Source organism: Lepus europaeus, chromosome 16, assembly GCF_033115175.1.
Source record: "Lepus europaeus isolate LE1 chromosome 16, mLepTim1.pri, whole genome shotgun sequence".
NCBI lineage: Eukaryota > Metazoa > Chordata > Mammalia > Lagomorpha > Leporidae > Lepus > Lepus europaeus.
This window is the reverse complement of record NC_084842.1, coordinates 686,302-709,013: the sequence shown is the minus strand read 5'-3', so window position 1 is coordinate 709,013 and position 22,712 is coordinate 686,302. Positions and strand designations below refer to the sequence as shown.

The window sequence follows — 22,712 nt, the reverse complement described above, 5'->3', positions numbered from 1 at the left end:
CGTCAAATTTTGCATTTTGATCTTTTCCCAGGCTAGCAATAAGTGGTATGCTAATGTCTCATGATGTGGGTCCCAGAAGTCCCCTATCAGCCCCGTGATCATGGAGGGAACAGTTATTGCTCTGCAGTGTGCAGTGTTGCTTAGCTAGGATGTTCTGCAGGCCAAGCGGACTAAATGCATTTTGGCTTATGATATTTCCAATTTATGATGGGCTTAGCAGATGTAACCCTATCATAAGTCAAGGAGCATCTGTATCTAGAAATAGATTGCTGGGTCATGCGGTCATTCTGTGTGGAACCTTTTAAATCACCACCAGTTTTTTTCTACAGTTACTGCACCATTTTACATTCTCACCTGCAGTGAGCAGTTCTTTTGTTTCTACATATCTTGTTATTGTCCATATTTTTTATTATAGTCATCATTAGTGAGTCTGAAGTGTTATCTTATTGTGGTTTTGAATTGGTATTCATTAACACTGATGATGTTTAGCATATTTTCATGTGTTTAATTGCTATTTTTATGAAGTTGGTGGTTTTTTTTAAATAGTGAGCCACATTTTTAACAGCTTGTCTTTCTAGTGATAAGAATAAATTATACTTGATTTGTAGGACTAGGCTTAGAATGAAAATGAGCACCAGAATCTGAACTCTAATTTTATTTTTTTATTCAGTTTCTTTTTTAAAGTTAACCCTATGACTAACATTTTTATAGGGACTTTAGAGGCACCTAATTAATTTTTTTTATTTGCAAGGTACAGAGAGAGTACCCATCTTGTTCACTTCCTCCAAAATATCTATAGTGGCCAGGACTGGGCAGCATAAAGCCAGGAGCCAAGAATCCAGTCCAAGTTTCCCACGTGGGTGGCAGGAGCCCGATAACTTACACCATCACCACTGTTTCCTAGGGTCTGAATTGAAAGAGAGCTGCAGGCAAGAGCAGGAGCTGGGAATTGAACCAGAAATTCCAATTTGGGACACAAGGCATCTTAACCACTGGGCTAAACACTTGCCCTAGACCTCTGATTTTAAATGATGGCATTATCTTGGCGTGGTGAAAGAAAGGGCAGACTCAGAATCATTAGGCTGGGTGTTCACTTTATTGTGTGAGTAATCATATCGAATGTCTCCTTTGCCTTGTAGTTTTAATCACCTGACTCTTAATTTCAGCTGATGAGTAAAGAATCTCCTGTGTCTGCTGGGAACGATGCCTACGTAGACCTTGATCGCCAGGTAGAAAGTTTGCATTATTTCTGTTCATGCAAAGATGAAAAGTATAAACTTCAGACATTCATGAGAAGGGTATTTCAGTTAAAAGTATTTATGGAATGCATTGGTATAACATTTTGCATTCTATGTAAAATGTAGGAACTTAAGGTACTTGCTAATGGATAGTTTATACATTTATAATTGAATTTATAAATTGTATTGGAAGTACTCTTGCATAACTCTCTTAAAATAACTTCTTTAATTTTTTTAATTCCTGTTTTCTAATCATTCTTTTCTGTTAGTAATATCTGTGTGCTAATGTAACACAATAGTTGCATTCCTGGAAAAGGGCATGCATTTATTCCGATTTATTTATTTCAAAGATTTTACCGTATTCTCCAACTGAAGATATCTCCCCCTGCCTTACCTTTCATATTTGTGAAGTGGTGAACACTCTAAGGAAGTGTGTGTGTGTGTGTGTGTATGTATATATAAAAACACATACATATACACACACTTCAGGAATTCTGCAGTATTTTTTATACTTTTAATGGAAAAGCTATTTTGTAATTTTAAACGTTGCCTCTTAATAAAAATCTCTGACTATACCTGTCAAGTAAATAAAAAATAAAGAATTGTATTTATAAATCACATTCAGTCCGTTAAAAACTAATTAAAATTAAAAAAGAAATATTAAACACCACCTTTGGTTACATGAAATGCAGAGCTTTTAATCATTTTTTCCTATATTGCTAACTTAGAGTTTATGTGATAAATCACAACCAGGGAATGCTTGGTTTATATTGAGAATCAGAATGACAAAAATATTTTCTTAAAAATGGTGTTGTATGGATGACCATAAAGATTTGCTATGACTATAAATCTTGTGTTGAAATGTACTAGCTGTTTATTTTTGTAGTTTGAAATCCCTGTTGCTCTAGTACATACATATACTTTACCAAGGTAAAGTTTCTCACCTGTTGAATAATCAATATTATCAAGAACCAAGTAATCCAGATAAAAGAAAACCTGGCAAAGGGACAAGTCAAATTAAAAGGACAGAGAAAGCGAGATGTAGAACTCAAGGAAATTGAAAACTGGGTTCTTTGGACCCTTTCAGAGAAGTTCTTGACTTCCCCTGCACCATCTCCCACCAACCGAAAAAGGGGAAGATGTTTTAGTTGTATTTTGTACATACGTAGCTGTTAATTGTTGCCACTTTGTATTGAAATACTTATCTCTTTATTTTTAACTAGTTGAAGAAAACTACAGAGGAACTGAATGAGGCTTTGTCAGCCAAGGAGGAAATTGCTCAGAGGTGCCATGAACTGGATATGCAGGTACGAGATCCGTTGTGTCTGAAACATGCCGCCACATGTGCTGTGTGTGCCCTGCAGTGCAGCTTGACGATGAGGCAGCCCCGGAGAAGGGAAGCAGGCTTCTGGTGAAAGGCAGAACTGTACAGAGCTGTTCATTTCCTCTCTGTAACCCATTAAGTTCATGATAAATGAATTAAAGTGGCATAAACCCACAGAAAAGGAGAGGAGAGGAGGGATGGCACCACAGATGAGTCTTCGTAGTATTCTAGTAAATCGGCTCTCAGGAGAGTGGGGATGGTTTTTAAGGCCTGGATTTGTAGTGTTTGCCAGTTTCTTTATTAATAGTCTCACAATGGCTGGTTTTGAGTTACGGTTTCAGAGCCAACCTCAAGGCTCTTGAATATTTAACAGTCAGCTTGTCTGTAGCCAGCTCCGGCATACTGCCAGTCTTCACGAACCTCTAAAAGCCAAAAGACAGTTGCAGAAGTGTTGACTAGCTGAAAGGAGCCATGAGTGCAGTGACCAGGAACACTCAGAGAGGGTGAAGGGAGCTGTTGTCGTCCGAGATGTTGTATGCATGAGTCAGGCCCTCAGCTGTGTCATCTACAGACAGGCACAGCTACAGACAGGTTCCAGATCAGTAAAGGAATCCCACAGTGGAAGTGTAGAGAGAATAGAGTGGTATTGGCATTGCAGGGTAAGGAAGGTCCCTTCGATTTGGCCTGTCTGCATCCCTGCTTTATGTAGTGGCCAGCGTCTTGTGGATCAGCCTTGAATTGCAGGGTTTCCAGTTACTCTTGCTGCTGAGTAAGTCTTTTATTTATTTATTTTTATTTATTTGAAAGGCTGAGAGACAAAGATCTGCTGGTTCACTTCCCAAATGCTCACAATAGCTGGGGCTAGGCAAGGCCAAAGCCAGGAGTCAGGAACTCCATTCAGGTTTCCCACATGAGTGGCTGGGATCTGACCATTCTGAACCATCATCTTCTGCCTCTCAGGGTGCACAGTGGCAGGAAGCAGGATCCAAAACCAAGCCAGGACTCGAACCTAGGCTTCTGAGAGGATATACAGGTGTCCTGAGCAGCATCCCGATTGCTGTGCCAAGTGTCTGCTCCACTGACTTAGTTCTTAAATGTCAGGAAAACCTGCTTTATGAAGAGAAAAGGATCAAATAAACAGAAAAGTAGGCTTGAGGAAGTAGAGAAATTTGAGGGAGTAGGAGAGATTTTTGTTTTAAATCTATTTAAAACCCTCAAAAAAGATAGTACAGCTCTAAAATAAGGACCAAATGCTATTTTAAGAAGGAAAAGTTAGAGATCAAGAAACACTTAAGTTAAAAACAGAATTGTGAAAATAAAAAAGCGATAAAATGAAGTCAGCGAAGTCTCACAAATAGATAAAAATAAGAAATAAGATTATTTGTCTAGAATTTACTTCCAAATAAAGAGAGTGGAGGAAGTGGCTGTAGGTACACACGAGACATAATTGGTCATGCATTGGTGTTCTTTAAAGCTGGGATATATGTGTATGTGTACACACACACTCACACTCACACACAGTTCAGTTTATGCTATAAGAAGCATTTTCCATGGAAAAGCAGAGAATTTGGTCATTACACTGGATGCATGTAGAAGGAAGTGTCATCATAAAATGCTCCTTGGGTCATACAGGAAATGATATTTGCGCAGTCATAATGTAAGAGCTATGAATTACTTTTCAGATTTTAGAATTTATGTATACACAAATCCTAAGAGTTACAATAATACATTCATTATTTTTACAAGCAAGATATAAATATTATTTTTTAAAGATTCATTTACTTATTTATTTTTGAAAGTCAAACTTATAGAAAGGGAGAGACACATCTTTTTTTCCCCTCAAAGAAACCTTTTATTTAATGAGTACAAATTTCCTAAGTACAGCTTTAAGAATATAGTGATTCTTCCCACCATACCTTTCCTCCCACCACCACTCCCACTCCACCACCTCCTCCCTCTCCCGTTCTCAGTCCCATTCTCCATTAAGATTTATTTTCAGTTAACTTTATACACACACACACAGAACTAGTTTTACAGTTAATTCTGATAATACAACTCATTGAGGACAGAGGTCCTGCATGGGGAGTAAGTGCACAGTGACTCCTGTTGTTAATTTAACAATTAACACTCTTACGTACGACATCAGTGGTCACCCGAGGCTCTTGAAATGAGCTGCGAAGGCTGGAAGGCTTTAAATCCACAATCTCCATCAGTATTTAGACAAGGCCATAAGCAAAGTGGAAGTTATCTCTTCCCTTCAGAGAAGTACATCCTTCTTTGATGGCCCCTTCTTTCCACTGGAGTCTCTTTCACAGAGATCCTTCATGCAGGACTTTTTTTTTTGCCACAGTGGACGGACAGATCTTTCATCTGCTGTTTGATTCACCAAATGGCCACAGTAGCCAGTGCTAGGCCAGGCCAAAGCCAGGAACCCAAAACTTCTTCCAGGTCTCCACATGGGTGCAGGGGCCCAAGTACCTGTGCCATCCTCGGCTGCTGTTCCTGGGCCATCAGCAGGGAGCTGGATCGGAAGTGGAGCAGCTGGGACTTGAAGCATTATGGCATGCTGGAATGGCAGGTGGTGGCTTTACCCACTGTGCCACAACACTGTCCCCAATATTATCTTTGATAATAAAAAATTAAAGTAAAGCACATGGTGGGGCCAGTGTTGGGATATATCGGGTTAAGCTGCTGCCTGCAATGCTGGTATCCCACATGAGCTCCAGCTCAAGTCCTGGCTGCTCTACTTCTTAGCAACTCCCCGCTAACTCTGTCTTTCAAATAAAATAAATAAATCTTAAAAATAAAATAAAGTTAAGCATATGGGGTTGGGAATATACATTTCTGTTTTTGAAAAGTTTCATGAAGTACAACTGCACTCATCCCTTTGCTGTGCATTATCTGGCTGCTTCCATGCTACAGTTACAGATTAGCCTACTTGCCACAGAAACCTCTCACAGTCTTAAAATATTTACTGTGTGGTCTTTTATGCCAGAAAAACTTGCTATCTGCCCAGTATATTATTGAAGTTAGAAATCGGTAATAGAAATGAGTCTTTAACATTTAAAACCTTTACAATTTATATTTAATTAGTTTGAGAAAACTTCCATCTGCTGGTTCTCTCCAAATGCCCACAGTGGGCAGGGCTGGGCCAGGCCACAGCTGGGAGCTAGGAACTCAAGCAAATTCTTCCATGTGGGTGGCAAGGGCCCAACTACTTGGGCCATTCTGGGGTCTGAATTGGCACAAAGCTAGAATGGGGAGCTGGACTGAACCCAGGTACTCCGATGTGAGAATCAAGCACCTGGACTGACAGTTTAACTTCTAGGCCAGACACCACCCTCTCTCCCTTTAATATTTTTGACAAATGAAAAAAGCAGAAATGAATTAGACCAGAGGCATGGAATCCAAAAAAAAAACTCATACAGTTTTGGAAATTGACAAATTATACAGCTGGCATTTCAGATTCATTAATTTCAATTCATGAATTTAATTTATTTATTAATTTAATTAATTTTAGTAACATTTACTAAGCAGCCGCTAGGTACCATGTGCTGTTGTAATTGCTGTAGGTACAATACAGATTAGGGTAGGGCTAGAGTATAGACAGACAGAAACAGATAAAACATCCCTGTTCCCAAGGTATTTGCATTCTAGTAGTGAAGACAGGCAGTAAGGAAGATAAAAATATAGGTTTCAGGATTTATTTATTTATTTATTTATTTATTTGGACAGGCAGAGTGGACAGTGAGAGAGAGACAGAGAGAAAGGTCTTCCTTTTGCTGTTGGTTCACCCTCCAATGGCCGCCATGGTAGGTGCGCTGCGGCGGCACACCGCACTGATCCGATGGCAGGAGCCAGGTGCTTCTCCTGGTCTCCCATGGGGTGCAGGGCCCAAGGACTTGGGCCATCCTCCACCGCACTCCCTGGCCACAGCAGAGAGCTGGCCTGGAAGAGGGGCAACTGGGACAGGATCGGTGCCCCGACAGGGACTAGAACCCGGTGTGCTGGCACCGCAAGGCAGAGGATTAGCCTAGTGAGCCGCGGCTCCGGCCTATTTATTTATTTGAAAGGCAGAGTTGCAGAGAGGTCTTCCATCCACTGGTTCACTCCCCAAATAGCTACAACAGCCAGAGCAGGGCTGATCTGAAGCCAGGAGCCAGGAACTTCTTCTGGGTCTCCCATCCAGGTGCAGAGGCCCAAGGACTTGGGCCATCTTCTGCTGCTTTCCTAGGCCATAACAGAGAGCTAGATCAGAAGAGGAACAGCCGGAAGTTGAACCAGCACCCATATGGGATGCCAGCACTACAGGTGGCAGTTTTACCCTCTACCTCATGGTGTTGGCCCTGGAAGAATTAATTTTAAATTAAAATTTACATGAGGTGACATGTTAGTAAAATCCCAAAGAGATTAGAGGCATAAACCCCCCTGAATCCAGGGGAAGAGCAGTATAAGTTCCATTGCAGTGCCATGGTAAGTGCAAAGGCCCTGAGATGGGAATATAACCTAGTATACTCAAGAAGCAGCTAGAGGAGGATGGCAGGAGAAGAACTGAGTTGGGGGCAGAGGGAGCCAAGGAAGAGGAACTCTGACAAGGCATTATAAGCCTGGTGAAAGAATTCTTGAGTAACATGGGACGCCATTGGAGGAGTTTGAGCAGATTAGTCTGGTGGTCTGTTTTGAAGGGAGGCAAGGCCCAAATCAATTTAGAGGCCATGGCAGTAATCCAGACAAATTAAGTTGGCTTTGACCAGGATGTAGAGATGCTGAGAATTGAAAATATGTTTGAAGGTGAAACCAGTGATGTTTTGTGACAGTCTGATCTGGGAATGAGTGCAAGATACTGGGGATGCCAGCTGAGCAGCTGGAAGGCTGGAGTTTCTAGTTCCTGAGATTGAAAGGGCCGAGGGGGTGCTGGTTAAGAGCTCTATCTGGGCAGAGATACTCTGGATAAGCCTCAGAGGCACAGCAAAATAGATAAGAGACTATCTGCACAGCAAAAGAACAATGGACAGGGGCATAGCAGGTAAAGCCACCTCCTGCAGTGCCGGCATCCCATATGGGTTCCATATGGGTTCTACTTCCGATCCATCTCTCTGCTATGGCCTGGAAAAACAGTAGAAGATGGCCCAAGTCCTTGGGCCCCTGCACCCGTGTGGGAGACCCAGAAGAAGCTCCTGGCTCCTGGCTTCAGATCGGCGTAGCTCTAACCGTTGCGGCCAACTGGGGAGTGAACCAGCAGATGGAAGACCTCTCTCTCTGTCTCTCTGTCTCTCACCTTCTCCCTCTCCCTCTCATTCTCCCTCTCCCTCTCCCTGACTCTCCTTCTCTGTATAACTCAGACTTTCAAATAAATACATACATCTTAAAAAAAAAAAAAAAAAAGAACAATGGACAGAGATAACTGCAAAATGGGAAAAATACTTGTAAACTACCATTCATGCAGTAGGGAATTTTTTTTTTTGACAGGAAGAGTGGACAGAGAGAGAGAGAGACAGAGAGAAAGGACTTCCTTTTCCATTGGTTCACCCCCCAATGGCCACTGCGGCTGGCGCACCGCACTGATCCGAAGCCAGGAGCCAGGTGCTTCTCCTGGTCTCCCATGGGGTGCAGGGCCCAAGCACTTGGGCCATCCTCCACTGCACTCCTGGGCCACAGCAGAGAGCTGGACTGGACGAGGGGCAACCAGGACAGAATCTGGCGACCCGACGGGGACTAGAACCCGGTGTGCCAGCGCCACAGGTGGAGGTTAGCCTATTGAGCCGCGGCGCCGGCCACAATAGGGAATTAATATACAGAACAGTTAAAGATCTCAGCAGCAAAATAATAATATAGGCAGTCTGATTTTAAAATGCTAATTAGAGTAAACATTTCTCAAAAGAAAGCATATAAATAGCCAGTAGGTATATTAAAAAGTGTTTATCACTGATCTTCAAAGAAATGCAAATCAAAACTGTAGTTACAAAGGCTTTGTCAAACAGAAAGAAAATATCCAGTGCAGGCAATCTGGAGAGAAGGGAGCAAACTCTCCTTGTGTGTTGGTGGGAATGTAAATTAGCTTAGGCATTATGGAGAATGGTGGGAGGTTCATCAGAAAGCTACAGATGGAATTGCCATATGATGTCGCAGTCTCACTGCTGGGCTTACATCCGCAGGAACTGCAATCAGTGTGTTCAGGAGGTGTTTGCACACATGTGTTCATTGCAGCACTTTTCACAATCGCCAAAACATGGAATCAACCTCTATGTCCATCAGCTGATGAGTACATAAAGAAAATACGGTACATAACTCTATGGAATACTATACAGCAGTCAAAAACAATGAAACCCAGTCATTTGCAACAAAATGGAGCAATCTGGAAAGCATCATGCTAAGTGAATTAAGCCAGTCCCAAAGAAACAAATATCATTGTTTTCCCTGATCGGCGACAACTAACTGAGCACACAAGGGTAACCTGTGGAAGTGTAATGGACACTATGAGAAATAGTGACTTGATCAGCTATGGTGCTGACTGTTGATGTACAATGTAACACTTTATCCATTTTAGTATTTTTTTTTGTGAACTTTGTAATTAACACACAATTATTCTGAGGTGTCTAAATCTTAACTGAAAAGTGATCCCTGTTAAATATAAGAATGAGAAAAGGAGAGGGAGGAGATGTATAATAGGGGACATGCTCAATTGGATTTGCCCCAAATGATGAAGTTAGAAAAGTTCCAGGGGATTCCTATACAATCCCATCAAGGTGGCATGTACCAATGCCATCTCACCAGCCCAGGTGATCAATTTCAGTTCACAACTGAACACACTGATAGGCCTAAGAGTCAAAGGAATCACACAAACAAGATTAATGTCTGCTAATGCTAACTGATAAAAAAAAAAAAAGGGAGAGAAGGATCCAACATGGGAAGCAGGATACACAGCAGACTCATAGAATGACAGATGTCCTAAATAGCACTCTGGCCTCAGAATCAGCCCTTAAGGCAATTGGATCTGGCTGAAGAGCCTATGAGAGTATTTTAGGCATGGAAAGCCAAGACACGCTGGGGAAAAAAAAAAAAAAAAAGATGAAGAAGAAGAAGACCTAAATGAAGGATCTCAGCGAGTGTGATCCCAGTGGAAAGAACGGGGCCATCAAAGTAGGAGGTAACTTTCTCTGAAGGGAGGAAAGAACTTCCACTTTGACTATGGCCTTGTCGGAATAGGATCGAAGTCGGCGAACCCTAAAGACTTCCATAGCCTTGGCAACTCATGGCTAGAGCCTAGGGAGATTACTGATGCCATAAACAAGAGTGTTAAATTGTTAAATCAACATCAGGAGTCACTGTGTACTTGCGTCCCATGTGGGACCTGTCCTTAATAGGTTGTCAAAGGTGAAGTAATGATATAGCTAGTACTGAAACAGTATTTTTACACTTTGTGGTTATGTGTGGGTGCAAACTGATGAAATCTTTGCTTAGTATATACTGAAGCGATCTTCTGTATATAAAGATAATTGAAAATGAAAAAAAAAAAACCTTTGGTTTTAAATTGGAAATTACATAGAAAAATAATCAATCTTTTTTTAAAAAAAATATCTTGCAGAATCTCGGTCATTAATGTGATGTACACTGTTATTTAATGCTATAACTAGTACTCCAACAGCATTTTTTCACTTTGTGTTGCTAAGGGAGGACAAACTGTTGAAATCTATATATATACTAAACTGATTTTCTATATATAAAAAGAATTGAAAATGAATCTTGATGGGAATGGAAGGGGAAAGCGAGTGGGTGGGGGGAGGGTTGCGGGTTGGGGGGAAGTTGTGGGGGGGGAAGCCTTTGTAATCCATGAGCTGTACTTTGGAAATTTATATTCACTAAATAAAAAAAAAATTTAAAAAAAAAAGAAAAGAAAATACGGTACATAGGCACACCGAAGTGTTACTGAGCTATAGAAAGGGTAAAGCTCTGTCATGTACAGCATCATGGATGGAATTGGAGGACGTGAAATAAGTCAGGCATAGAAAGGCAAGTACCATGTGTTCTCACTCAGATGTGGAAGCGAAGATTGACTTCACTGGAGCAGAGAATGGGACAGCGCTTACCAGAGCTGGGAAAGGACGGGTGTTTATTAACAGGTACAAAAGTACAGTTAGGTAGGAGGACTAATTTCTAGTGTTTTGTAGCACAGTAGGGTGGATATAGTTAACAGTAATTTATTGTATATTTTGAAATAACTAGAAAAGAGAAATTTGAATGTTCTCAACACAGATGACATGTTTAAAGTGATGAATATGCTAATTGCTTTGATTTGCTCATTATTCATTGAGTTCATGAATCAAAATATCATACTGTTCTCCATAAATACATACACTTATTATGTATCAATTTTAAATATGAAATACCTATTGGACATGCATGTGGAAGTGATACTAGTTCAGGATTCTAGGCTAGAAGTGGGAATGCATGAGTTTTCAGTAAACAGAGGATATTTACAGCTGTAAACTGGAAGCCATTGCTGCACGTAGAAGAGTGTGACACTCTAGTGGGAGGGGGTAAAGAGGGGCTAAAAGAAGGTGCATAGTTCTTGAGAGAGAGGTGTCCAAGGAGGAGGATTGTGTCAAGTGGTCCCGATGAGCAGCTCAGTGGACTCGGTAGACCCAACTAGAGCAAGTTCAAGAGAAAACAGGGATGAGGAGAGACTGCAGTATTTAAAAGGAATTGTGCAGCGTATACTCTTTTTAGCAGGTGCAGGGTCTGGCTTCTTTTAGTATTTTGAGATTCATCCATGAATTGGTAATAATAGTTCTTTTTTTATTGCCAAGTAGTATTCTGTTGTAGGAATGTACAGCAATTTATTTATCCGTTCACTTGCTGATAAGCACTTGAGTTGTTTCCAGATTTTCTCTGTTACAAAGCTACTGAAAACCTTCCTGTCTCTGTCTCTGTCTCTGTTGGCATAGGCTTTTATTTCTCTTGAGTAAGTACCTAGGAATGGAATGGCTGAATCAATCATATGATATTTGCACTTGATTGATTTGAAGTTTTTTAAGACACTGCTATGCTGTTTTTCAAAGTATTTGAAATATTTTATATTCTTATTGGAAGTATATGAGATTTCCTTTTGTTCTCATCTGTGCCAATACTTGTTACCCCAGGTTTGTTTTTATTTTAACTTTATCAATTGTAGTGGGAGTTCAGTGATATAACGTGGTTTTAATTTGCATTTGTTGGTGAATAATGACGTTTATCTTTTTGTGTGGTTGTTTGCCATCTGTGTATCTTTTCTGGAAAGTGTCTGTTCAAATATGAAATAAAGAATGAATTCTTACATATTGTTCTGCATGCGCAGTATTCCAAAATAATATTTTAAGTGGAGATTGATTATACTTCTTTAACAGTAGGCTTTCCTTCGTGATGGTAATACACAAGTGACTAAGCAGCAGCAGAAGCTATTGTAACTGGAGGAAATGACCACTGTCTCCCCATATGCAACAGGTTGCAGCTCTGCAAGAGGAGAAGAGTAGTTTGTTGGCAGAAAATCAGATACTAATGGAAAGACTCAATCAATCTGATTCTATAGAAGACCCTAATAGTCCAGCAGGAAGAAGGCATTTGCAGCTCCAGACACAATTAGAACAGCTACAGGAAGAAACATTCAGGTAAAAAACCACTCATTAAAATATAACTTGTAAAAATTTGATGACTGTCATTTAAAGTTAAGAGAATGGTATTAGTGCTTCTGGACCTCTGCAGACCCACATGGCTGTGTAATAAGCAGCTTCCCCAAATCTTCCCAAACACCAGTGCTGTGTTCCGCATACCTGCCCCTACCCCAGCCACCATGGAGCTTATAGCAAGCCAAAGCAGACTGACTACAAGAGGAAGAGCAGTAGCAAAGGGGCTTGCCGGTGAGTTGGAGGGGTTACCAGAAGGCTAAAATTCACCGGATGTCTCAAGTTATTTATTAAAATGATCCAAGTACTTGGCCAGAGTAGACCAGAAGCTGCAGGACAGGGATCTCAGAGCCAGTGCATCTTCTTCAAGGGCCAGATGCCACAGAAAGATCAGGCAGGACGTTTAGTGAAGTTGTTGCCCATTCAGGCACACAGTTTAAAGAGACATAATACAAAGAATAGGTTTATAGAAATAGTCCCAAATGGAATTAAAGAGACAAGCTGATTTAAAAGGACAGGCAGGATTTAAAGGAGCAGTCTGCTGCACATAACTTCTAGAGGAATAAGAGACCTAAAAGAAAGAGGTGTCCTTTGGCACTTGGGTGGTGGAAGGGAAAATAAAAGAGGGGGAAATTTGATGTCTGTCTGCAGAACAAAACAGAGCCAGGACGCTGAAGTACTTCACAGTGTCGGGAACATATTTTGTTATAACTTAATAAAAAGTGCAGTATGACCTTTTTATTACCTAGCCATAGATTCCCAGTGTCAAAACAGAAAAACTAAACATCAATTAGGTGTTTACTGAGTAACCTAGTTTGGTACCCTGTCTCCTATCCTTCATTATTTTTCAGTGGAATGTGTCCAGGTTTTTTTCCTGTTCGCCTTTCTGATTCTTTTTAAAGTTTTGTTGGAACACAGCTACCTTTTTTTTTTTTTTTTTTTAAATTCATGTATTTGAAAGGCACAGAGACCGAGGGGTCTTCTATCTACTGGTTCACTCTCTCCAAATGCCTGCAGCAGCCAGGGCTGGGGCAAGCCAAAGCCAGATCCAGAACTCCATCTGGGTCCCTGCTGTGCATGGCAGGACCACCTGTTGCTTCCCAGAGACTCTGGTCTGGGCTGTGGGCATCCAAGCAACATCTTAACCTCTGTGCCAAATGCTCACCCACCCCAATAAAAAGCTTTTCTTAGTCTTGTCACAAACCTTAGCAATAGTCCACCCCTGTGGTCTGCATCAGTGTGTGATCTGAAGACCCCTGAAGGTCGTCAGAGGCTGTCTCTCCCATCTGCACAGCTGGCAAGGCTTTGTTTATAAGCTGTATGCAGACTTCAGTCAAAACATGTCACAGCAGGTGAATGCAGAAACAAGTCTAAGAAGCCAGCTGTCTTCTGTTAAAGCAATTACTAGAATCACAAGATGTAAAACAGTGCCACTCTTCTCTGTCCGAAAACAAGCTATTTTTCACAAACAGTATGGTTTTTCTTGTTTTGTTTGTTTTCATTTGAGAGGCCAAGAGATAAATGAGGCCAGGAGATAGAAAGCTCCTATCTGCTGGTTCATTCCCCCAAATGCCAGCAATGGCTGGGGCTAAGCTGGGGCAGGGTATGGAATCCAGGTACTCCAGTGTGGGATGCAGAAGCTCCCACAAGGTTCCTTAGCCAGTGGGCTAAATGCCTGCCCCAGCCAAATGTTTTTCATCTTAACATATGGGTTTATTACTGTTATTTTCAACTAACTAAGGAGATAAATTTGAAATTTATCATTTTAATTTCTAATACTGATAGATAGTATTTAAATTAGGGTTTTGGGAAATTGGTATTTAGAATTGTCTTACGTTTTTATTATGAAGGAGGTAGTGTATAATGCTTTTATTTTTTAAGAATTCATATTTGTAATACTGTATCTTGAAATATTTTAACTCAGAAATGTTATTCATTCTCCATATTTATATATCATATTTTTGATTCTTTAAATCCCATCTAATGCTTCTGGCTTATTTTTATCATGATAGGGTGCTTTTGATTTTATTATATTTTTTAGGGCTGGTGGCTTTTGAGATTTAAATCCCATAGATTATCTGTGTTACAAAGAGAAAATATACCCTTTTAGAAGGTGGAGCTGTGTGGCAGTAACCATCTTAACCAGTCATCAGGTTTAGCAGTACTACTATGGGTCACTCTGACAATTATATACACATGACACATTACTGGAAGTCTTAGCATCACCCATGTAGTATTTGTGCCAAATATGTAACCTCAGTTTAATCATGAAGAAACAATAAGAAACAAATCAATGTCATTTAAAAAAAAAAAAAAAAAAGAAGACAAAAAGATACTACAACTAAAGAAAATGGTGAACTTTCTTTGGATCCTAGGTCAGGGAGGACAGAGAAAGGTTTATTTTAAAAGACATTCTTGCTACAATTGGGGAAGTGTAAATATGAACTCCACATTAAATAGTATTGATATTAATTGTCTTAGATGTGATAATGTACTGAGACATGTAAAAGAATGTCCTTTTTACAGAGGTATTTGGGGGTGAAGGGTAACTTTTGCAGCTTACTTTCAAGTGATTCCCTAAAAGTACATGTATGAATTTTATTGGTGTGCATTTGTTGAGAAAGTGAGATAAGCCAAATGGAGCGAAATACTAACAATGAGTGAATCTAGCAAGGGGTATACAAGTATTCACTTAATTTCTATTTCAAATTGTGGATATTTGAAGTATTTAAAATTCAACATTCAAGAAAGCAGTGACACTTTGAACTTATGTTTGTCTCCACTTGTCCTATTCTTACAACAGTGGCTACAAAAATTATTAAAAAGAAAGAAAAGTGCTGATATCCCATTTAACAGACCTAAATAAAACACTGGCAAATTCAACCCAATACTGTATTAAGATAAGCTTTATCCCAGGACCATTTACTTGTAGAATATTATCCAATCTATTATAACTGCTTTGATTTATTGATTAAAGGAGAAGGAAAGTAAAAATTTATCTTGAAATGTGAAATTCATATTTAAGTTAAAAAAATAAGGTGAAGATGAGTACTCATCTATTATTTAACTTTTTTCTAGACATTCTAAAAATCTTGGCTTTGCCACTTGTTAGCCATATAACCTTGAGCATGTTGCCCATTTCCTGAACTCTGAGAAGGTCCAATAGTATTAATCTACCTCCTAAAATTTTTTGTCAGAATTGAGTTAATATTTGTGCATGGAAAGCACTGAAACTGTTGCCTGACTGGTGCTATGTAAGTTTTGGCTGCCATTATTGCTTTTCTAGAAAATGAAATAAAAAGAAAAGAAACAAAAATGTTGGAAAGATAAAAACTAAAAGGTTATTATTTGCAGGTAATTTTTTCATCTGTCTAGAAAATATAATGGAATTAAGTGAAAAGTTCTTAGACACAGTAAACATTTAACATGTTATTTGCTGCAATTGCTAGTTAGTATCATTGGCATACACTTACATTGTTAAATATGTGACATACTGAAAAAATTTTAAAATAATGTGACTTATATGAAGAAAACTTTGAAGTTATACATCAAAAATATTGTATGGAGAAAATAATTGTAGTTTTGCATGTTTTTAAAGTAGCATTTCAATTATATTGTTTTCCCTTAACCAGTTCAAAGTCTGTTTATCTAGTAGTATTAATGAGCAAGACTTCCCCAGACATTTTGAGAATGATGAAGGAGCTCTTGCCATGTCAAGTGTGCAAATATATTTTAAGCCTATCTTAATTTGAATAGCTTAGAACTGATACAGTGAAATACAGACAACAGTAATACAAATGGATCTCAATGTATTTGAATGTGTGATATGATGAAGGAAGCATTTTCTAATCAACAGGGAAAGAATAGAAAATTTGTTAGATGGGTTCTGGTAGGTATTTCAGCAAGGGAAATCCTTGCATTTCCTCATACATGAAAATTAATATGCGGAAATTAGAATTTTTTTTTGACAGGCAAAGTTAGACAGTGAGAGAGAGAGAGACAGAGAGAAAGGTTTTCCTTCTGTTGGTCCATCACCCAAATGGCCGCTACAGCCAGCAGCCAGCGTGCTGCGCCAATCCAAAGCCAGGAGCCAGGTGCTTCCTCCTGATCTTCCATGTGGGTGCAGGGCCCAAGCACTTGGGCCATCCTCCACTGCCTCCCCAGGCCACAGCAGAGAACTGGACTGGAAGAGGAGCAACCGGGACAGAATCCGGCGCCCCAGCTGGGCTAGAACCTGGGGTGCCAGCGCTGCAGGCAGAGGATTAGCCAAGTGAGCCATCGCACCGGCCGAAATTAGAATTTTTAATGTTAAAATGAAACCATTAGTAGTACTAACAGAAAATGTACAATTAAAAGAAAAAAAATCATTAAGTGTAACATTAAAACAGAATTAAATACAAAAAATTAAGAATTAGACATTATATAAAGAAAAGTAACTAATTGGGTAAAATATTTGTGACATGAGAGAAAAAAGACTTTGTAAAATAAAGGAGGGGTCTCTGTTAAATGGACAAATCTGGTTAATAAATAGAAAATAGTACTGTCTGTATTGTTGGTGAAAAATATGAGCAGAAATGAGACTGGAGGATAAACTCCAAAAATGTGAACAGTAGTTATCTATCTGGATTAATGTGATTCTTATTTTCTTTCCTTTTCTGTATTTTGGCAAATTTTCAACAGTAAGTGCATTAGTTTCATAATAAATCCTTAAATTATATCGAGGAATATTTTGGAAAAATGTTACTTGATGTCTAGCTGTCTAGGTGTCTCGTGGCACAGTGGGAGTTTGTTGTCACCTTTCCCACACCTGGCAACAGTGCATACCCTTGGGAAGACAGCCTGTGGCCACCCAACAGAATACATTTTCAAGAAGAGTTTATGCTCATGTTCCCTATTGTCATTACTTTCTTTTACTGTCCCAATCAGAATGATGAGACTGTAAATAGATCTGTCTCGATCTGTGCTGTTTCGGTTACAGACTAGAAGCTGCTAAAGATGACTATCGGATACGCTGTGAAGAATTAGAGAAGGAAATCTCTGAACTGCGGCAGCAGAACGATGAGCTCACCACGTTGGCAGACGAAGCCCAGTCTCTGAAGGATGAGATTGATGTTCTCAGGTGAGCCTCCCTTGCTGTGGAGTCTCAGACCTACCTCTCTGGGGCCCACCCTCAGCCCTCTGACACCTGGTTCCCAGCCCAGGGCTTCCGTGTGACCTCTGTGCGGCCTTGTTCTCGTCTCGGGTCTCTGTGAGGAATTGAGCGGCACCTGCAATAAACAAATTAATCCCTGACCATACTCATCCTCACCCAGCTCTGCAGCTCCTCTTTTAACACTCTTGAATCCTGTAGCCACCTGGTCCTCCTTTTTTTTTCCAGGTCTGCACTTGTTTTCCAGTTACTCTCTCACTAGGCACCTTACTCCCTGCCACCTCATTTTCCCCCTGTTCTGCTTCTTATGTAGTCCGTGACCTTCTGTTGAGTGGTTCCAACCACCTGCATTTTCTACTTTGCCTCTTTCAATACTAAGAACAAATTACGTAGCAATACAGTTTTGTCCTACTACATATTAAAGACCTTAACACTGGGTTCTTACCACTGGCTCCCCATTCTGCTTCTCCTGTAAGTGGGTAAGTCCATCTCCCATTTTCCTCATAGCTGCTCCATGTTTTCACAGCTCTCTCACCTGACAGACCACCACACCACACATCCCTCGTGCCTTAGTCTCAGGAGATGACCTTGTCTCCTGCTGCACAGAAGAAAGAAGCCGTGAACTGTTGGCTCTCGGGACCTTTGTCTCCTGCACTTCCAGACATCCCCACATAGCCACCTGTCTTTTTTCATCTTTGCTCTTCATCCTGTCCAGGGCTAATTCCTTCTTCAGTGCTGAGTCTCACCCCTTCTTATCTACCTATGGATTGTGTTACACCTTGACTCTCTTTTACAAAAACGCTTTTAGATCTGTTTAATCTTGGAAGGGGAGGGGGAAATGTTTGTTCTCAACCCACTAAAGTTTGCCATTGCCTGCTCCCACTATTCCACTGAAACTGCTGTTCCATGATCACCAATAATATCTCACTTGCCAAATCATTTGTACACCACACAACTTACTTTATTTTTGTGCTGAATGGGACTCGGCTGCCTAGCCTCTCCTATTTGCTTTCCTTAAACATTCTCTGTTACACATTGTGCTATAATTTTGGCTGTATTTCTTAAAACCTGAGCAAGCCGGCGCCACGGCTCAATAGGCTAATCCTCCGCCTGTGGCGCCGGCACCCCAGGTTCTAGTCCCAGCCGGGGTGCCAGATTCTATTCTGGTTGCTCCTCTTCCAGTCCAGCTCTCTGCTGTGGCCCAAGTCCTTGGGCCCTGCACCCGCATGAGAGACCAGGAGGAAGCAACTGGCTCCTGGCTTTGGATCAGTGCGGTGCGCCAGCTGCAGTGGCCATTGTGGGGTGAACCAATGGAAAAGGAAGACCTTTCTCTCTGTCTCTCTCACTGTCCACTCTGCCTGTCCAAAAAAAAAAAAAAAAAAAAAACCTGAGCAAAAAACTGAACTGTAACCCTTACGGTCTTAAAAAAAAAAAAAAAAGATTTATTTATTTGAAATTCAGAATTACATAGAGAGAAGGAGAGGCCGAGAGAGAGAAGTCTTCCATCTGCTAGTTCAATCCCCAATTGGCCCCAGTGGCTGGGGCTGGAGCTGCACCGATCTGAAGCTAGGAGTCAGGAGCTTCTTCCAGGTCTACCACATGGGTGCAGGGGCCCGGGGACTTGGGCCCTTTTCTACTGCTTTCCCAGGCCATAGCAGAGAGCTGGATTAGAAGTGGAACAGCTGAGACTCGAACTGGTGCCCATATGGGATGCCAACACTGCAGGCAGTGGCTTTACCCGCTATGCCATAGCGCCAGCCCCCACTTACAGTCTTATAATTTCATTAGGTCGTATTGTTTTCTGGCAGTATCCCTTGTTTTAGCACTTGGTGTCTAAAGCAGTATTGTGACTATTGATGGTTTTCTGACTTTTAATTTCCCATCTCATTCTAGGCATTCTTCTGATAAAGTTTCTAAACTAGAAGGTCAAGTGGAATCTTACAAAAAGAAGCTAGAGGACCTTGGTGATTTGAGGCGGCAGGTTAAGCTGTTAGAAGAGAAGAATACCATGTATATGCAGAACACTGTCAGTCTAGAGGAAGAGTTGAGGAAGGCCAATGCAGCACGAAGTCAGCTGGAGACGTATAAGAGACAGGTAAAAGAACAGAAACAATTCCTTCGTGAGAGTTTAAAGCAAGCGTGCTAACAAGTAGCCTGTCAGAACTGTATTAGCTTGTTTTCACTGTTCTTTACTTTTTCTTTAATGTATAAAGAATCTTCAAAAAGGTTGTGGGAAAAATATATTATAAGAGAACTATGCAAGGATTTCAAAAGTGTTTGAAACAAAATAAACCTAATTCCATTTCCATAAACTTTTTGAAATACCTTCATGTTTATTCATATTTATTTTACATTTAAAGAACTTAAATGTAGTTCTTTTCTATAGGTTATTGATTGGTCTCTCTAGCAGATTCATTTATTGCTTTTTTCTTTTATTATATAATATTTGGGAAGTACACATTAGTAAAAAATAATACAATAAATATTCATGCCTAAAAAGTAAAACATACTTTTCCCCTTCTCCATTACAGATAACCTCTGTGTTGTTTTATGGTTTTCATTCTCATGCATCTCTTATGTTCTTTCTATCATCAAAATTGTAGAGTATTTTGGCCAGTGCTGTAGCACAGTGAGTTAAAGCCCCAGCTTGTTCACTGGCATCCCATATGGGCACCAGTTCAGGTGCTAGCTGCTCCACTTCCAATCCAGCTCTCTTATAATGCACCTGGGAAAGCAGTAGAGGATGTCCTAAGTCCTTGGGCCCCTGCACCTACGTGGGAAACCTGGAGGAAACTCCTGGTTCCTGACTTTAACCTGGCCCAGCCCTGGTCATCCAGGCATTTGGAGAGTGAACCAGCATATGGAAAACTCAATCTCTCTCTCTCTTGCTGTATCTCTTAACTTTCAAATAAATAAATGAATCTTCAAGAAAAGTTGTATAACATTTTGACATGTTCTAAAGCTTCATATTCATTCTTCATATTCATTTCAGAAAGTATTCTTTCATTTCCTTTTTTCTTTTTAATATTTATTTATTTAGTTAGTTAGTTGAAGAGCTCCAGAGAGGGCGAGGCATAAAGAGAAAGAAAGAAAGAGAGTGAGAGAGAGAGAGAGAGAGAGAGTGAGAGAGAGAGAGAGAGGTATCTTCCATCCACTGATTCACTCTTCTAATGACCACAGTCTCCAGGGCTGGACCAGGCTGAAGCCAGGAGGCAGGCGCTGCATCCAGGTCTCCCACGTGAGTGCAAGGGCCCAAGCACTTGGACCATCTTCTGCTGCTTTTCCAGGCACATTAACAGGGAGCAGGATCTGAGGTGCTACAGCCGTGACTGGAACTGGTGCTTATATTGGATGCCGGCATTACAGGCAGTGCCTTTACCCATGCAGCACAGCGCCAGCCCCTGTCATTTTGTTTTTTTTCCCCCGTAGTATGTTTGTGAGATTTAGTGCTGAAAGGTATAACTTTACACCTTTTATTTTTACTGCTGTATAGTACCCCATTGATTATATCAAAGCTTTGTCCATTTTCCTATTGGAGATATTACAACTTCGTTTTAATATTAAAAGAAAAACCACTATGAATAGTAGTGAACTTGTGTTCTCTTCTATATATATGTGAAGATTTTACAGCTTTGTGGAATTTCTCTCTTTAGAGTATCTTCAGTGTAGTTAGATGTTACACATTGTACCCCAAGTGAGTCAGTTCCTCCACATCATCACCAACACTTATTATTGCCAACTTCAATAAAGTTTGTCAGTTGGATGGAAATAAGCTGCTTTTTCCTTATAATTATACTTTGCATTATCTTGATTACAAATTGTCTATTTTGGCCGGCGCCGTGGCTTAACAGGCTAATCTTCTGCCTTGCGGCGCCGGCACACCGGGTTCTAGTCCTGGTTAGGGCGCTGGATTCTATCCCGGTTGCCCCTCTTCCAGGCCAGCTCTCTGCTATGGCCGGGGAAGGCAGTGGAGGATGGCCCAAGTGCTTGGGCCCTGTACCCGCATGGGAGACCAGGAGAAGCACCTGGCTCCTGGTTTCGGATCAGCGCGATGAGCTGGCCGCAGCAGCCATTGGAGGGTGAACCAACGGCAAAAAGGAAGACCTTTCTCTCTGTCTCTCTCTCTCACTATCCACTCTGCCTGTCCAAGAAAAAACCAAATTGTCTATTTTTATCTTTTATCCATTTTAAAAATTATTTCTTACTGATTTCTAGAATTAATTTGCTCTAGGTAATTAATTTTTCGTCACTTGCACATGTTTTTATCTCTTACAGATCTGTGACCTTAGCCTTTACTTCTTTTAAAGTTGACAATTTGTGCTTTTTCGTGTCTTGTTTAAGAATTTATTTCCAGGGTGGGTATTTGGTTTAATGGTTAAGACACTGACTGGGACACGCACATCCCATATCTGCATGCTGGTGTTAAGTGTCCCAGCTCTGCTTCCTATTCCGGCTTCTGCTAGTGTGTACCCAGAGAGGCAGCAGGTGGTGGCTGAAGTAATTGGATCTCTGCTGCTCATGTGTGTGTCCTGGATTGGGTTCCTGACCCCTAGCTTTGGCCTAGTCTGGCCCCGGCTCTGCAGGCATTTGGAGAATTAACCAGCAGATGAGAGCTTGCTTGTGTGAGCACACAAGCTCTTGCTGTCTCCTTCTCTCTAATTAATTAGTTAATTACTTAGTTACTCATTTTAAAAAGAAATGTTACCCCATAAGGCTATAAAGTTTAATCTCATTTTCATTATAAGATTTTAACTTTGTTTTGAACATTTAGGTTTCTAATCCACCTAGGATTGATTTTTGTATGGGGTGTGAGGAAGGGGTCCATTGGATTCAGTTTTTGTGTGGATAACTACTTGACCTAGTGCCATTTATGTAATAGTCCATTATTCCACAATGATCTACAATTCTACCTTCTACAAAGGTCTTCAGAAAGTCCATAGAAATTACATGTTATGAAAAAACTGCATGGGTTTCAAATTCTTCTGCCTTCAAATCAATTTATCTTTTAATTCAATGTTCCCATAAACTTACAAAAAAGTTTATATATATTTGTGTGTGTGTGTGTGTGGGGGTGGGTGTGGGTGTGTATGTATCTGAGAAACAAAGACAGAGAAGGACAAAGAGAGCTACTGCTTCATTCCCCAAGTGCTTTGTTTGTTTGTTTGTTTATTTTACAGGCAGAGTGGATAGTGAGAGAGAGAGACAGAGAGAAAGGTCTTCCTTTTCTGTTGGTTCACCCTCCAATGGCCGCTGCAGCTGGCGCATCGCGCTGATCCGATGGCAGGAGCCAGGTGCTTCTCCTGGTCTCCCATGGGGTGCAGGGCCCAAGCACTTGAGCCATC

At 40.7% G+C, this 22,712-nt stretch overlaps 1 protein-coding gene across 1 annotated transcript in view; it reads left to right on the top strand.

Annotated features, from left to right (window-relative positions):
- HOOK3 (hook microtubule tethering protein 3) overlaps positions 1-22,712 on the top strand; it is a 123,697-nt gene that overhangs the window by 53,078 nt on the left and 47,907 nt on the right. The window contains exons 7-11 of the mRNA XM_062213695.1: positions 1,167-1,229; positions 2,462-2,545; positions 12,043-12,206; positions 17,200-17,340; positions 19,264-19,465. Coding sequence (XP_062069679.1) covers positions 1,167-1,229; positions 2,462-2,545; positions 12,043-12,206; positions 17,200-17,340; positions 19,264-19,465 — 654 coding nt within the window. The remainder of the gene's footprint in view (positions 1-1,166; positions 1,230-2,461; positions 2,546-12,042; positions 12,207-17,199; positions 17,341-19,263; positions 19,466-22,712) is intronic.